Raw genomic sequence first — 16,395 nt, 5'->3', positions numbered from 1 at the left:
TGCTCACCCCTCAGATGACTGGATAGGCCTGCCTGGGGGTCCATGCCCCCAGCCCTCCCTCGGGTGAAACCCACCCCCCACCCCAGATAAGAATCACTGATGTGGACGGTCACCTTGACTCCCTATGGCCACCCGGACTCCCTGACTCCCATTTTAGGCCTGGAGCCTTCTTGTGCTTGCATTTACTGTTGAAGATCATTGTTTGGAAGCGCCAGAATGCCCCCTTTCTACCTGTTTTTGTTTGTTCATTTTTTTGCTAATTCTTTCATGTGCTTTTTATACTTCTTACTTCACATTTTTCATGTTTTTCGTATTCTAACTAACCTGGTAGTCTTCTCATGGAAGCACTTTCTTTTGCACACTTTCTTTTCTTCCTCTGGTATCCTTCCACCCCATTCTTCCCTCCCCTTGTTTCTCTACTCCACACTCACCCTTTGACTCTTGAAAAGGATTTCTCTTCAAGATCTGCATTGAAACTTTTGCCCTTCAGTACATGAAAGCGACCTATACTCTAAACCCCCTTCATATCAGCCTGATAGCTTCCATACCCGTACAATATTTTGTTATTTTAATATTTTCTATCCTTGAGGTTTACATACTGTGACCCAGGTGGCAAGATTCCACCTTTAGGACTGCCTCCAGTTACTCCCTGCTCCTCTTATCCCCATCATGCATTCTTTTTGCTCTACTGTAGTATTTTCATTATCTTCATTCATGCTGTTAATCCATGCATCTTTCCTATCTTTTCATTATTATTCAGGATGTTTTCATCTCATTTTTGGATTTTCTTAAAGACTCTGTTAGTCCTACCTGGAAGCTCATTCGGCAATCCGTTCTGCACCTCTTTCTCTTCTTTGACACTCTGAAGCCCCTGTGCCACCCATAATTTGTTCACCACTGTCTTTCTGGTGCAGTGAGCAACCCTTTCTAGATGTGGATGTGCACCCTTCAGTTCCATTTCCTGGTGCCCTTTCCCCTGTCTCAGCTCGGTTCCTCTTTACTCATTTCTGAACTTCTTTCCTCCTTTTTGGAATCAGATTTAAGTATACTACTCAATGTACCGTGCCTCTCCACCTTTTTTTTTTTTTTTTTTTTTTTTTTTTTTTTGCCTTTTTCTAATATTCTATTCGGATGCATATAGTTGTCTTCTGACTTGCTTCTTTTCTACCTCACCCTTTTTCCCTTCCGTATCTTTGGTGCATCTTTAATCTTATAACTTTTCTTAATGTATGCTCTTGTTCTTCTGACCTCATTGTTTCTGGGTTTCCTTATTGTGAAGTGGATTTGCCCTGTGTTTACTTAAGTTACTCTGAAATGTTGCCAAATCCACGCAGTGCTCTTTTTAGTGTCCATCAGGTATTTTCTTCCTTATTCCATATGATACGATTATAGTAGCAAATCTTGTTTTTTAGTATGTCATCCTCGCATGACTTTTCCCATCCTAAGGTAAATTTTAAATGCCTTTTCCCTTTATTTTGTTGTTTTTCTTTTTCTGCCTTGGAAGAGTACATTGTTAACCACCCATCCACTGTGTGTCACTTCTCTGCATTCACTAAGATCTTGCTGTCAAGCACCTCCTTCTCTTCTCCATTCACTGCTCCGTCCCTTTCAGAATTTCTTCTTTCCAGCATACTGTGCTGAACTTCTTTGGTTCTCTGTTTGTTCCTTGGTAGGATCCCTGCCACTTGCCTTGTTTTATGTCCACTTTACTGAATGTGTCACTAATCTTTCTGTCAATTGCACTTTTTAATGCAAATGTACTTTCCTGGACACTGTCTCTCTTATGTCCAATTTTTAGTTATTTTATCTCGTCCCTTTCTTTCTCCCTTTAAGAACTGACTACACCGTCTTCTTCTTGACTCAACTTTTTAAGTAAAAGCAATTTTCATTATCCTGTGCTTGAATAATAATTTTTGGTAGCAAACACTTACATTGCATTTTCTTAAATTTGATAAAGCTCTTATCCATCTCCCTTAAAACAACTCAACCTATTTTCTCAATTATCACTAAAACACTATGATAAAAAAAAAAAACTTTTAAGTATTTCTCATAATATATGCCATTTTAAAGGATAATGACCTAATTATTTAACATATCATCAGTTCATTAGCAGACATGTTTGTAGTACAAAATGGTCTCATACTATAATAAAGACTATAATTGCATTTGCCTTTTGTACTGCAAGGAACAATGGAATGTTTTCAGTATAAATAACAAATGCATTATATTTTTAAATAAAATATATAAACAAGTTTTTTGGAAATACTGACTTACCACCTGATGAGCTGCTTGAATTGCCCCACTCATATTATGGGGAAGATGACAGGAATACTGCACAACACATTTAACATCCTTCAGCATAGGGAATAAGTCTATCGGCACAAGAGCCACAGCAAAAATATGCCATCTCAAGCAGGCTTGGGTGCAAGCTAAAAGTTTTTGTTAGCACAAGAATGCTAACTCACTGCACCAGATTTTCTAAGTACTTGGTGAGATGTATATATAATCTAAATCTTTTCATATTAACAAGTATTTAGGCTGTATGAACAGATAGCTGGTGATATCTGAATTCTCCATTCTGGTCTCAATAATATTTCCTGTTTCATACCTTGCATATTCCAAACCCAGACTAATTCATACTTTTTTTTTTTTCTCCAACCAAGCATCTTCTCTCCCTTTTCCTTTCTTCTTTTTTATATATACAAGTCTTCTCAGCTGCTTCTCTTAACTTTCAGCCAATCCTAACATTATTTCTTAACTTCTTGGCCAATTTAACATCATATTTACTGCTGTGTCCTTTCATAGCTCCCTTTGAATATCTGCCCTGCCATATCGTAAATACTCTACAAATCATTTACCCACTGACTCTATAATAAATGAATGCTGTATTATTCTCTGGATGTTAACCTTATCATGATTCCCAACCAGTCCTCAACCAATAACATTCATTTGTTCTGCAAAGAAAATCCCAATCTATACCTGTCAGTCCTCATGTTTTTAAGGTTTCCACCAATGGCTTCTTATCAGGATTTATCTTAATTCATCTCCTTCTAACCTTCCCTAGCAAGCAGTCACTTAAGAAGTAAATTTCCCACTAAGACTTCAAGTGCCAGCCTATCCAACTTCTGTTCTTTTTTAGACTCCTGATCTTTTCTCATTCTGTATATGATTCTTCTGCGATCTGACAGTTCTGTTTCTTTAATTTATACTTGATCTGTTTTCTTGTTTTTCCACCTACTCAAAACTGCTTTCTAATTTATACAACGTCCCACTTATTGACTTGCTATCCTCTGTTTATTTTTTCTATCATGATCTTTGGCTTAAGTATAGAGCAACAGCCATTTTTCCTATCATTATCTGTGACTATTCAAATAATGTCTTTCCATTTACAAACAACCTGAACATTTCCCTTCTGCTCCTTTTCTCCTTTTTGTCTTTCTCCTTGGACTGCAAACTCCTTACATTTTCTCCAGCATTCTTTCTTCATTCAGCTGTATCATTTAGTGGATATAACCATCTCTTTTGGATGATATGTACACTCTTGATATTCAGCACTATTCAACCATCTTCCATCTTCCTTATTTCTCACTTTGTACTTAATCTCTTCCCACCCTCCATTCAGTCTGGACGTCCTGGGATCCCTGCTCTGACCCATTTTAAGTCCATCGCATAAATCATTCTCTAACCTCGCATTCTGTTGACTCCACCAATTGCTTCAAATCTTTTTCCAACACAGCTTTCTGGGCAGCAACATATACTCCAATTCTTATTTGCTATGTTCTCACTCCCCTCTTTTCTCCCATGGTTGGTATCTAGCTTAACATACAACTCCACTGAACTTGTAATTCTGATTCTCGGTGCTCCTCATCCTGGCCCTCCTTATACCCTTCCCTGTTTAACATTTTGCAAAATTGCATCGCATGCTCAGCACCCTAACCTAAACCATGCCTTCTCCTTCCTTAATTTTAGCTTCAATTTTTCTTAAGTTTTTCCTTCTCTACTTTTTTTTTTTTTTTGAGACAGAGTCTTACTCTGTTGCCCAGGCTGGAGTGCAGTGGTGCCATCTTGGCTCACTGCAGCCTCCACCTCTGGGGTTCAAGCAATTCTCCTGCCTCAGCCTCCCGAGTAGCCGGGATTACAGGCACCCGCCACCACGCCCAGCTAATTTTTTTGTATTTTTAGTAGAGATAGGGTTTCTCCATGTTGGCCAGCTGGTCTTAAAACTCCTGACCTGAGGTGATCCGCCCCACTCGGCATCCCAGGGTGTTGGGATTACAGGCATGAGCCACTGTGCCCAGGCTGCTCACTCTTTTTTTATACATATCTTAATAGTTGCTCTTACAGCCAGTTCTAACATAATATTTCTTTTCTGAGCAAATCTCAACATCATACTTCAGCAAGTTCTTCCTAATTTCCTTTATTTGCACTGTCATATATATTAACATCAGCTTCCATCGATAATCACAGTGATGGATACACCCTTCTCTCAAGGTATACTCTTGAGGTATACTCCCTCAATGCCATCCATTTGCTCCACACCAAATACAGATCACCTTCTCACCAAATAAACCACCCACCCATGCTTTCCAGTTGCTCTGTCAAACCAGTGTCTTTCAGGTACTGTCAGTAGCTTTGAATCAAGATTCACCCTGATCTTCCCCCTCTAACCTTTCTATCAACCAAGCCCTTTAATTAAAACTTTTCATTCCCCCAAAATTAATACACCCACTTCTTCCTATCTTGATGTTGTATTTGCTTCAGATCTTTTTTAAAGAAATATTGCACATATAGTTGAGAATTCCTCGGTATCACTCCCCAAAATCATTTACCTCTCTCCTTTCCAAGAGAAAATCACTACGTGAATCTGATACTTATCCTCATGCATATTTTCATAATTTTACTACATACCCATAAATAATACGTAGTGCTGTGTTTGCAGTGCTGTATAAACGTATGTGTATGTGTTCTCAATAGGAAAAAAATTCCCATCAAGACTTGAAGAGCTAGTCTGTTTTCTGACTCCTGCTCGTATTCAGGCCTTCGCTGCTCTTCACCATCTACACCACTCATTGCAATCTTCAACAACACACATTTAACCCATTAGACCCTTCTGAGATTTGACAGATTACTCCATTACAGTTCTTATTTGTCTTTTTGCAACTTGACCACTCAGAACCCTGCTGTAATTAACAGTGCTCCCATTACTTAGATGAAAACCCCTTTCTTCTTATTCTATTATGCTCTATCATATCTTATCCATTTTGGCTACTAGCATTAAATTATCATAGCAACGGATATAGCATTATACTCTTGAGGTTTACTTCCCTCATGATTCCCTACCAGTCTTCAAGAAATACAATTAATTTCCTCTACAGACAAACTACTCACCTGCCCTCCCTAAATGGTCAATACCCATGTATTTAAAGGTTGCTAGCAGTGCCTTTTTAGGAGAATACATCTTAATAAAACTCCCTTAAACTTTCTTATTAACCAAGTTTTTAACCAAAAATTTCTACCTGCAGCATCAAGAGCTAATCTACTAATTCCCATTCCTGCCTGGGTCCCCGAAGCTCTGTTAGATGCACCATTCATTACCATTGGGCCTTCCCACCCAATTTGACCACTTGGGCCCATTTTGAGATCTTAGCAGTTTCCCATTTTAAAAACACAACTGATCTGCCTAGTTGCCACTCCATCTACTCTTAACTTTTGTCTATTTTATACAATAGTCCTTTACTCAGCCAGCTCTCTCTTCCTTCTTATTCCATCGTAACCTTGGTCCAAAAATGGTTCCTTTACCTACCAGTCAATATCTGCCATTCCTCCAGTCATCCCCTCACATCAGCAGGAACTCTTCACTTTCTTCTTCCATTCCTTTCTTCCTTATTTTGCCCCAGACAATCATGCTGCTGATTCTTCTATGTCCCTCCTTCTTTCAGCTATCACCTGTGTGTCATTCTTAGGGACTCCATGGGTTCTTCTGGATACTCCCCTCCCCTTGGGCACTCGCTGCTCAGCCCACTGCCCTCTGCCCTGTGCCACATTCTCCATTGCATTTGCCTGTGCTTTCAGATCTGCCTACACTTTCATAGGATTCTTGCCACTGGCCTGCCCTTATGCCCATCCCACTTAGCCTCTCTCACCTCTCACCATACTGACCAAACCCATTACTTCTAACGTTTTTCCAGCAAAGCTTCCTGGACAGCAAAACCTTATACCCGTGTTCTTACTGTGCCACCTTCTTACCTTACTGTCTTCTTGTTAATACACAACTCTGACAAATTCCCAACTCTCATTTCCTAATGTTCCCATTTAGCCCTCTTTAATGCCCTTCTGTATCTGTTGTTTTTCTACACTGCATGTTCTGCCCCCTACCTCATTCACATATCCTCTCACCCTATTTAGCATCCAACCTCCGTCTTTTGTTCTCCTTCTTTGAGATTTTTGCATACAAGTCTCCTCAGTTGCTTCTCTCACTTTTGGCAAGTCCTAACATTCTTAATTTTTGAGTACATCCTTAATGTCCCTCTCAGAATGTTTTTCCAAATTTCCCTTTGGAGGCTTCCCCTGTAGAGCCTAACCTTTCATAGTGATGGATACATATTCTTTTTGAGGTTTCCTCCCCTCATATCCCCACTCTCTCCTTCATTCAAAACTGGTTTTCTACTCTTCAGATAAGCCTTCCCTTCCCCTTAGATAGCATCTAACTTGGCTTCTTTCTTTTCCATCATGACCTTTCGCACAAGTATGGTGCCAAATACCTCCAATTAGTATCATTGACACTTTTTTTGGTCAATACTAAGTGATGCCTTCTCGTCTGGAAACAATTTTAACTTCACTATTGTACACCTTTTTATTTTGCCTTATAAAAACTATATTCAGCATCCTTCCTTCATTCAGAGACTCTGTATATGTCATTCCCATAGATTCAGTACTGTCTTTTGGATAAACATACCCCTCACACTCAGCACTCACTGTTCAGACTGCACACTGGATCTGAGGTCCAAAGCTTCCTGAACAGTGACCCCTCATAACCTCAGTTCTTACCTAGCCACATTCTCTTCTTCCTCTGTCTTCTTGAGTGGCTGTGACTAGATTAATGTAAAATCACTCTACCAGAGTTGCCACTCTCCCTGTCCCAGTATTCCTCATCCCGTCACGCTTCAGTGCCCTTCCTCACTGGCCCACTTACTGTGCTGCAAGTTCAGCCTCCAGCCTCATTCATTTATCCCTTCCCTTTTGTATCCTCCATCACCTCCATTCTTTCCATCTCTCCTGTCCTTTCATTCAAGTCTCTTCAGTTGCTTCTTCTAATTTTCAGCTAACCCTAACACGACAGTTGCTAGAAGAGGCTCTTTATCAGAATTGTTCCTAGCCTGCCTTTGTCTAAAGCAGTGGTTCTCCAATTGCAGCTGGTTAAGACAAGCTGCAGGGCCTTACCCCATGATGTGGTTTGGATCTGTGTCCCCACTCAAATCTCATGTCGAATTGTCATCCCCAGTGTTGGAGGTAGGGCCTGGTGGGAGGTGACTGGATCATGAGGCCAGTTTCTCATAGATGGTTTAGCACCATCCCCTTGGCACTGTTCTTGTGATAGAGTTCTCACACGATCTGATTTTTTTTAAGTGCATGGTACCTCCTCCCACTGTCTTTCTTTCTCCTGTGAAGTGCTGGCTCCCCACCATTCACCTGCTGCCATGATTGTGAGTTTCCTGAGGCTTCTTCAGCCATGCTTCCTGTACAGCCTATGGAACCTTGAGCCAATCAGACATCTTTTCTTTATAAGTTACCCAGTCCCAGGTATTTCTTCATAGCAATGTGAGAACAGATCAATGTACCCTGAGTTTCTGACTGACTAGGTCTGGGGGAGGGGAGAAGAATTCAAATTTCTAACAGATTCCTAGATAGTGCCATGTTAGACATTCTAAGGAGCACTGCTCTCAACTTCTCCCTCAACCAAGCCCTTTAATTAAAAATCTTCCACTAAGGCATCAAGAGCAAATCTACTGACTCATTCCTATTCAGGTCTTTCCTTCTCTCCCATATACTAGTCACTGCAATCTGGCCTTACACCCACTATATTTAGCCAGTTGGGCCCATTCTGAGATCTGGCGGGATTCTCCGGGCATCTTTATGGCGCTGTGGTCTTTCTTATTACCATGCCACCTTTTCAGAATCGTTATCTAGTTTATATAATGCTTCCCTTAGCTTTAACTCCTCTTCATGTCTTTTGGCCCAAATACAGGACTGTCAGTCAGTCCTGCCATTCTTCAAATGACCTTTTCATCTGGAGGCAACTATAATGTTTTCTCCTATTCCTTTTTTCCCTGTTACCTGTCTTGCCCTAAAGATGTACGCTACCTTATCTTCAGCCTCCCTGCTTTTAACTGCCATCCATATTTCATTCAGATGAACTCTATCTCCCCCTGAATGGCACTTCCTAGCCAGATTCTCTCTAGTATCTGCCTCTCATCTGTAGAAAATCTTCACATGACAGAGTAACTTCTAAGAGTAACTTTAATACAGCACTTACATGATATTCATTTGTTTTTCCCCTTTGGTGATTTGCCCTCCCTTATCTTAATTATATAGAGTATAATTTCATCTACCATCTGTACCTGGAAACAAAGAAGTTTTACCCTTTAGATGGGTTTCCAATGTAATCTCCAGCCACTCCTCTCCCAATATTAGTCATCCATTCTACAAACTACTCAAAGATCTATCCTGGTGTCTTTAAATGCTGCCCTGTTAGGGCTCATCTTAATCTACCTCCTTCTAATCCTTCTAATTAAACTTCTCACAAAAGCTTCCCATTACTTTTCAAGCACCTGTTCTTCCCATTGTATCTACTGCTTTTCAAAGTCTGCAATTAAGAGCCAACATTTGACCAAATAGACCCACATTTAAAAGGTTTACAAGATTTCCCATTCTGGGAAACACTTTTCTCATTTTACCTGTCCTTGCCACTCCACCTATGCATACCTACTCTTTGTATAGTTCTCCCTTTACACAGTTCCCAGTCTCTCCTTATTTAATCTTACAATTATGGGGCTGTACCCCTCCTGTCAGTACCTGCCAATCTTCAAATGACTTCATCTCTTCTGCAGGCTTTTCCACTATTTTCCCCAGTTGACCCTAGAAAAACAACTGTTACTTAGTCACTTGTTTTTTCAGCTACAATCTTGTGTATCATTCTCATGGATTTAGTCTTTTCTTCCTCATCACCTCCACACCACTCTGAACACTTGCACTTCAGTTCATTCCGACCTTCATAGGGTTCCTGCCTCCTTGCCTATGTCTAGAATCCATCCCATTTCAACTCCTTGACCTTTCACTCTGTTGGGCGCACTTCCTGCTTCAAACATCATTCAAGCAAAGATTCCCAGATGGCACTTCCTCAGGACACCAGTTCTTATTTATCTACTTACTCTGTGCATTCTCTTTTCTTCTTAACTTATATCTCTCTACTGCATATGCAGCTCTGCCGTCTTCTGGTGTTCCTCATTAATGCCCTTCCCTACCCATACTTTTTTTTTTTTTTGGAGACAGAATTTCACTCTTGTCACCGAGGCTGGAGTGCAGTAGCCTGATCTCGGCACACTGCAACCTCCACCTCCCAGGTTCAAGTGATTCTACTGCCTCAGCCTCCCAAGTAGCTGGGACTACAGGCGCATGCCACCATGCCCGGCCAGTTTTTGCATTTTTGGTAGAGATGGGGGTTCACCACGTTGGCCAGGCTGGTCTTGAACTCCTGACCTCAAACGATCCACCTGCCTCAGACCCCCAAAGTGCTAGGATTACAGGCATGAGCCACCGTGCCCAGCCCCAACCCACACTTTATATTCCACACTCCAGCCTAAATCCTACATCTTCTCATCTTTTAGCTTCCAGCCTCCATCTTCTCTTCCCCTGTGATATTTTCATTCATGTTTCCTAGGAAATGTCTGTCACTTTTAGCCAATCCTCACATAGCAGAGTAACTTCTAGGCAACTTCATTGGAACACTGTGCAGTAGTTTACAATATCTTAACTGTCAGTCATCCTTTCACTTGCCATCTCTCTTTTCTTTTTTTGAGACAGAGTCTCACTCTGTCACCCAGGTTAGAGTGTAGTGGCGTGATTTTGGCTCACTGAAACCTCCAGGATTACAGGCATGTGCCACTACGCCCGGCTAGTTTTTGTATTTTTAGTAGAGACAGTGTTTCACCATCTTGACCAGGCTGGTTTCAAACTCCTGACCTCAGGAGATCTGCCAGCCTCGGCCTCCCAAAATGCTGGAATTAGAAGCTTGAGCCACTGCACCCGGTCCTACCATCTCTCTACAGAAATAGATACAGACTTTTTTTAAAACTTCACTCTTCATAATCACCCATTCCCCATCTAGTAGCAGTAATCCATTCTCTGGACAAACTACCTGTTCACACTCTCTTAATAAATCAAGCCTAATATTTCTAAAGTTGCCATCTATAACTTTTTTTTTTTTGATACAGAGTTTTGCTCTTATTGCCTAGGCTGGAGTGCAGTGGCGCGATCTCGGCTCACCGTAACCTCCGCCTCCTGGGTTCAAGTGATTCTCCTACCTCAGCCTCCCGAGTAGCTGGGATTACAGTCATGTGCCACCACACCTGGCTAATTTTGTATTTTTTTTTTATTCAGTAGAGACAGTGTTTCACACTGTTGGCCAGGCTGGTCTTGAACTCCCAACCTCAGGTGATCCGCCCGCCTCAGCCTCCCAAATTGCTGGGATTATAGGCGTGAGCCACCGTACCAGGCCCATCTATAGCTTTTGATCAGCATTCACCAGTTAATAACTTTCCTATCAAGCAAGTCCTTTAATTAGCCATTCCCTCAAAAGCTTCAAGAGTTAGTCTGTTGCTTCCTCCTACTGAATTCCTTGCTCCTTACCCTTTCTGTGTATATCCCATGCAGTCGACCATTTAGACCTAGAAAGGATACCCCATTCTAAATCTTTATTCCACACCTCCTCTGCCAGTTGGCCCTTCCTTATGTAATATTTTCTTTCTTTTGCTTTCAGTCTCTTATTGCTTACATTATGACTTTTGGCCCAGCAATGCTGTCTTACCTTCCCATTGATGTGTGTCATTCCTTAGTGACTAACTCCTTTTCATCTGAGGACAACTCTAATGTTGCTTTCCAGTACCATTCCTCCTTCCCTTTCTGAATTTGTCCTAGAGAAAAACCCTCCCACCATTTGTACAGCATTCCCACAGACTCAACACGATTTTCCAGGTAGGTGTGTATTGCTTATTTTGACACTCACTGCCCAACTTTCCTCGATGTCCTACATGCTATGCTGCACCCATTCCTTCTCAGTTCAGTCCAGACCTGCATAGACTGCTGCAGTTAGCCTGTACAGATCCATCTCTTTTGCCCTCTTTCTAATCTTTTGCCCTAGTGACATACCCTTTTCTTTAATTATTATTCTAACAAAGCTTTCTGGAAATGCCTCATAAGTGTCTCTTACTTTGTCATGGTCTCCCCTAGGTGGTTGAGACCTGGCAGCTCCCTCCCACCTTTTCCACTCTGCCCTTTGCCACACTGCATGTTCTGTACCCTGGCTCAACTCACATGTCCCTCTCCTGTCTTAGCTGCCAGCATCCATCTTTTCTATAATTCACTGGGTTCTTTTCTTTCTTTTTCTTTTTCTTTTTTTTTGAGCCAGAGTCTCGCTCTGTCGCCCAGGCTGGAGAGCAGTGGCGCGATCTCGGCTCACTGCAAGCTCCGCCTCCTGGGTTCATGCCATTCTCCTGCCTCAGCCTCCCGAGTAGCTGGGACCTGTACAGGCACCGCTGGGTTCTTTTCATACAAATCTCCTTAATGGTTGACTGTCATTTTCAGTGAATCCTCACAAGACAAGCCTAATTTCAGAGACCAGTTTTAATGCAGATCTTCAGGGCATTCTTTCCTGATTCCCTTTGGTGTTTGTCTTCCTTTGTTTGTGTAACGCTTATCTTTACATTATGGCAGTGCATTCAGTACTTTCTTGCCATGGAAAGCCCCCTCCCCCCCGCCTCCTCGCCCCATTTCGTCATCCTCTCTAGCGGCTTCGATAGATTACTACCTGGACTTCCTCAGATCCCTGTAACCTCTCATTGTATCAGTCATTGTATCATTTAAGTAAAAAATTCCCACCAAGATTTCAGGAACATTATCTCTACTAACACCATTCCTATTTACTTCCTTAATATGTTTCTTTGTATCAGGTCCTTACATGTAAGTGTCTTCTGTCTTTACCTCCACATAAAACTCAGCCCCTGTGCCCAGTCTGTGATCTACCTTCATACCTGATGTTGTCTCTTTATTCCTCCTCGTTTGCTGTAGCCATTCTGCTTAATTGGAACCACACTGGGTTGCTATTAGCTATTTGCTTAATGTCTCTCCTGACTCTTCATTCTAACTTGATCATGACCTTTTCCCCTACCATATCCTATATCTCTTCCATTGTTTAAAAAAAAAAAATGCCTCACCTGACCTATTCTGGCCTTGTGTTAACTTTCACTTCTTTCTTTCTTTCCCCTTCTCCCTGAAGAATATCCTGTCTTTATTAAAGCACACTCATTCTTTCCTCAACCCCTAGTAGCATTGAAATTGATTCTGCAGACTTGATAGGTTCATTCTTTCCTATATGGGGCAACCCACTGCCATCATCTGTTTTCAGTGTATTCTGTTGAATCCATCTGCTCTCTGAATTTAGACCCATTCTTCATAGTCCCCACCAGTGGCTTAAATTAGGCACATCTTGTCTAGCTTATCTCTGACCTTTCAATCTCTTGACTGCCTCAGCTCACCAGAGCCTGTTGGAAAATCATTTGAAATACAAGGTATTTTACAATTTATTCCGAAACAAATTATCTTCTCAGCACCTAGGCATTAGCATGCCTCTTACTGTTTCCAACTGCCCCATGGACTTTCTGGCCTCTTTCCTTTTGCTTGTTTGTACATCTTCCTCTGCTTGCCAAAGCTCTTTTGCATCTTTTGAGAGCCAATTAAACTACTGTGTCGTTTAACATTTTTTACAGTTTTCCCCGGCTGTTGGTTAATCCTGCACCTTCACATGGCACTCTCTTAAAACTTAAAGGATCTATGGCATTGAGTTGTAATGTCATAGATAGATCGCACACACACGGCCTCACATGCTTACTTAACTCCTAGACAGCTCCTAGAGACAGAGGTCATGTCTCAGTCATCTTTTTATCCAAGTGTCTGGCGCATAAGCTTATACCTTTACATGTAATGTCAACATGTATTGACAGTCACTACATGTGTGGATGGATGAATGGATGGAATTTAAAGTCAAGACTGAGCAGATGAAAGTCTTACTACCCAACCTGTCATATATGGTCTTTACATCTGAGCCTGTTATTTTCTCTCCTTGCCTATCCCCCAAATAACTTTTTAACTCCCCCAATATCTAATATTTTTGTACCTATAAGCTTTTCCAGACCATAGGTAAGATCCTAAATGCCTTTTCTTCATCCCTGCTTGCTAAATCCCCTCCTTCAAACATTTCAGAAAATCCTGTCTTCTTTATAAAGACTTCACTTTCCAAAAATGTACCCGCACCTCCATTTCTTATTACTTAACACCACTTGTGTGAAAACATACAACGGCCCACTTGCTTTTCCATTTAAGACACTGACTTTACCAATACTAGAAACTCATTACTGACCTCCTCACTTTAGGCTGAAGGTTGACAGATAAAGCAAGTTCTGTCTGGTGATTTGAGATGCTGATGAGATTGGTCAGTGTTAATCTGATGATCTGTATGCTTTTTTACCATCGGGTTTTTTTTTTTTTTTTTTTTTTTTTGGTCAGGTCCTACAGCAGTGGTTCACAAAATACTATTTTTCAACATTTAGGCCTCTTTGAGATAGGCATGGCAAAAAGCCCCCAAAAGGACCTCTCTGCTGCTTTCTTCATACCAATAGAGAAACAGTTTGCCCATGTTATCATTCCTGTACTGCTGTAACCCACAGCGTGGAACAGACTTTACATTCATGCTTTGTGAGACTGCCTTTCTGACCCGCTTGCAGGCTGCTTTTGAGAACCACTACCCTAGAAAACAGGGCATGTGTATTTAACTGGAAAATGTGGAACACAATGCTGAGTACAGGTGGCACTTCCTAAGAAATGATGGAAACTTCTCGCTTGCACTGCCCACTGATGCAGGTTTGCCTGCCTTCTCCTCCAGTTGCAGGCACCTTTAGCTGCACCATGAAGTTTACAGTCCGGGACTGTGACCCTAACACTGGAGTTCCAGATGAGGATGGGTATGATGATGAGTATGTGGTGAGTCTTCCCAGCAGAGAGACTTTCTTTGACACCTTCGCAACACTAAGTGACTTCTGCCTTGAGAGAACATTTTTCTAGGAGCATCTGACATAAACTTATGGGATTTCTATTCTTCTGAAACAGATGACAACTTAGGAGGACCTGGACTAACCCTCCTCTGTAACTGGACAGCATCAGGCCAGAGATAATTGAGATTTACCACTTCATCATTAAAACAAACTCACCCTTTTTTTTTTTCTTTATAATAGGAATAATTAAGAAATGAAAATAATTACATGATTTTCATTGAGATCAGTTTTATTTAAAATGATTTGGGGTCGGGGGTTGGTTTTGTTTTTTGTTTTTGCTTCAGCAACTGTTAGTTTATAGCCAGATCATGGATTAAAAAGCCTTCACAGAATGGAGGGAAAACTTTTAACAATATCAACCTCTTAGTAAATGATCAGAGGGTACTGTGTGCCCAGAACTCAGTGGTCAAGTGTGGGTACAACATGACTACTGTGTACCTCAGGGCTACAGATGTTGATCTGAATTTGGCTCTTGCCAGATGTTCTGTTTTCTTGCTTTCGTTTGCTAAGGGCTACAGCATTAGATTTATCCAGACTACAGAACTTAAACTATTTTGGTGGTAGAGTTTTCTCTAGGCTCCAGAGAACCATACTAATTCCTGTATCTTTGCCCTATAACAGAAAGGACTTTTCTTTACTGACTGTTTGTTATCCACTAGCTGGAAGATCTCGAAGTGACTGTGTCTGACCACATTCAGAAAGTACTGAAGCCTAACTTTGCTGCTGCTTGGGAAGAGGTGGGAGATACCTTTGAGAAAGAGGAAACCTTTGCCCTCAGTTCTACCAAAACCCTTGAAGGTGAGACCCATTTTGCTATCAGTATATTGCCTGATAGCAGTATAACACCTAATAGGTATATTTGTTACTCCAGAAGAACTCCTTTAAAAAAAAAAACTTCATAAATCTCTTACTTAAAAGGCCAGCACCCTGTCTTCATCATCTAACTGATCAGCCATTTTCTAGTCCAAGTAGCCTCCCTCTACACATCACCAACAACCCCTTCCACCCCAGCTCTCAGCATATACTGGTGCAGGGGGAGATCCCTGTGCTTTACTTTCCTAATACTGTCTCATACATCTTCTCAACACAGAGGCTGTCAACAATATCATCACATTTCTGGGCATGCAGCCATGTGAGAGGTCCGATAAAGTACCTGAGAACAAGAATTCCCATTCGCTCTATCTGGCAGGTAAGAAGCTTCCATCAGATTTTCCTTCCATTTTCTTACAAAGCTTAATAGGATATAGATGGGCATCTTATGCCTTGCTCTTGTCCCATCATCCCATTATATGAGCCACAATTTGAAACCCAGTCAAAATGAATAATTTGTTTTGCATGCTATTAAGATGTACATTTGACCTAAAACACTTAAATCTCTCCAACAGGTGGCCTTGGTAGGCCACCACCAACATTCCTTCTGAGTACTCTAAATTGGTATTTTTGAATACCTTCTATGTACCTGGTTTCATGGGAATATAAAAAAATATATATTTGGAATTTATGCGTAGGATTCAATTTCCACAAATCTCTGGAAAAGCTAAACTAATAGAAAGGAGATGCAGGGAGAGCATGATAAATTTCATTATCCATTGCTTGTTTTGGGTTCTTAATATAGTTTTCCTCACTTTTTTCTCTCAGGTATATTCAGAGGTGGCTATGATTTATTGGTGAGGTCCAGGCTGGCCTTAGCCGATGGAGTAACCATGCAGGTGACTGTCAGAAGCAAAGAGAGAACACCTATAGATGTCATCTTAGCTTCTGTTGGATAAAGGCTTACTGGACAAGAGGAGACTGATGTACACTTCACGGTCAGTGGGCTTTTAGGCTAGTGGCATCAGTTTCCCAGAATCACACTTTTGAAGATGAATGACTTTGGAGAAGCAAATTAAACATTTGGCCCTGAGCCAGCAGATCAAGCAGGTGTCTATCTTTGTGCATGGGTTGTTTTTTTTTCTTTTTATTATACTTGGTCAGCTTTGGTACGATAGTGCAGCTTCAGGTGATCTTGAAAATC

General features: G+C 41.3%; 1 protein-coding gene across 1 annotated transcript in view; it reads left to right on the top strand.

The window, feature by feature from the left end:
- Positions 1-16,300, top strand: part of COPG2 (coatomer protein complex, subunit gamma 2) — a 179,305-nt gene extending 163,005 nt beyond the window's left edge. The window contains exons 20-23 of the mRNA XM_011939614.1: positions 14,213-14,310; positions 15,041-15,179; positions 15,472-15,570; positions 16,020-16,300. Coding sequence (XP_011795004.1) covers positions 14,213-14,310; positions 15,041-15,179; positions 15,472-15,570; positions 16,020-16,150 — 467 coding nt within the window. The 3' untranslated portion in view covers positions 16,151-16,300. The remainder of the gene's footprint in view (positions 1-14,212; positions 14,311-15,040; positions 15,180-15,471; positions 15,571-16,019) is intronic.
- The last annotated feature ends 95 nt before the right edge of the window (positions 16,301-16,395 follow it).

This window comes from Colobus angolensis, unplaced genomic scaffold, assembly GCF_000951035.1.
Source record: "Colobus angolensis palliatus isolate OR3802 unplaced genomic scaffold, Cang.pa_1.0 Scaffold182, whole genome shotgun sequence".
In the NCBI taxonomy this organism is placed as follows: Eukaryota; Metazoa; Chordata; class Mammalia; order Primates; family Cercopithecidae; genus Colobus; species Colobus angolensis.
The sequence above is the reverse complement of the archived record's forward strand: the minus strand, read 5'-3'. Positions and strand labels throughout refer to the sequence as shown.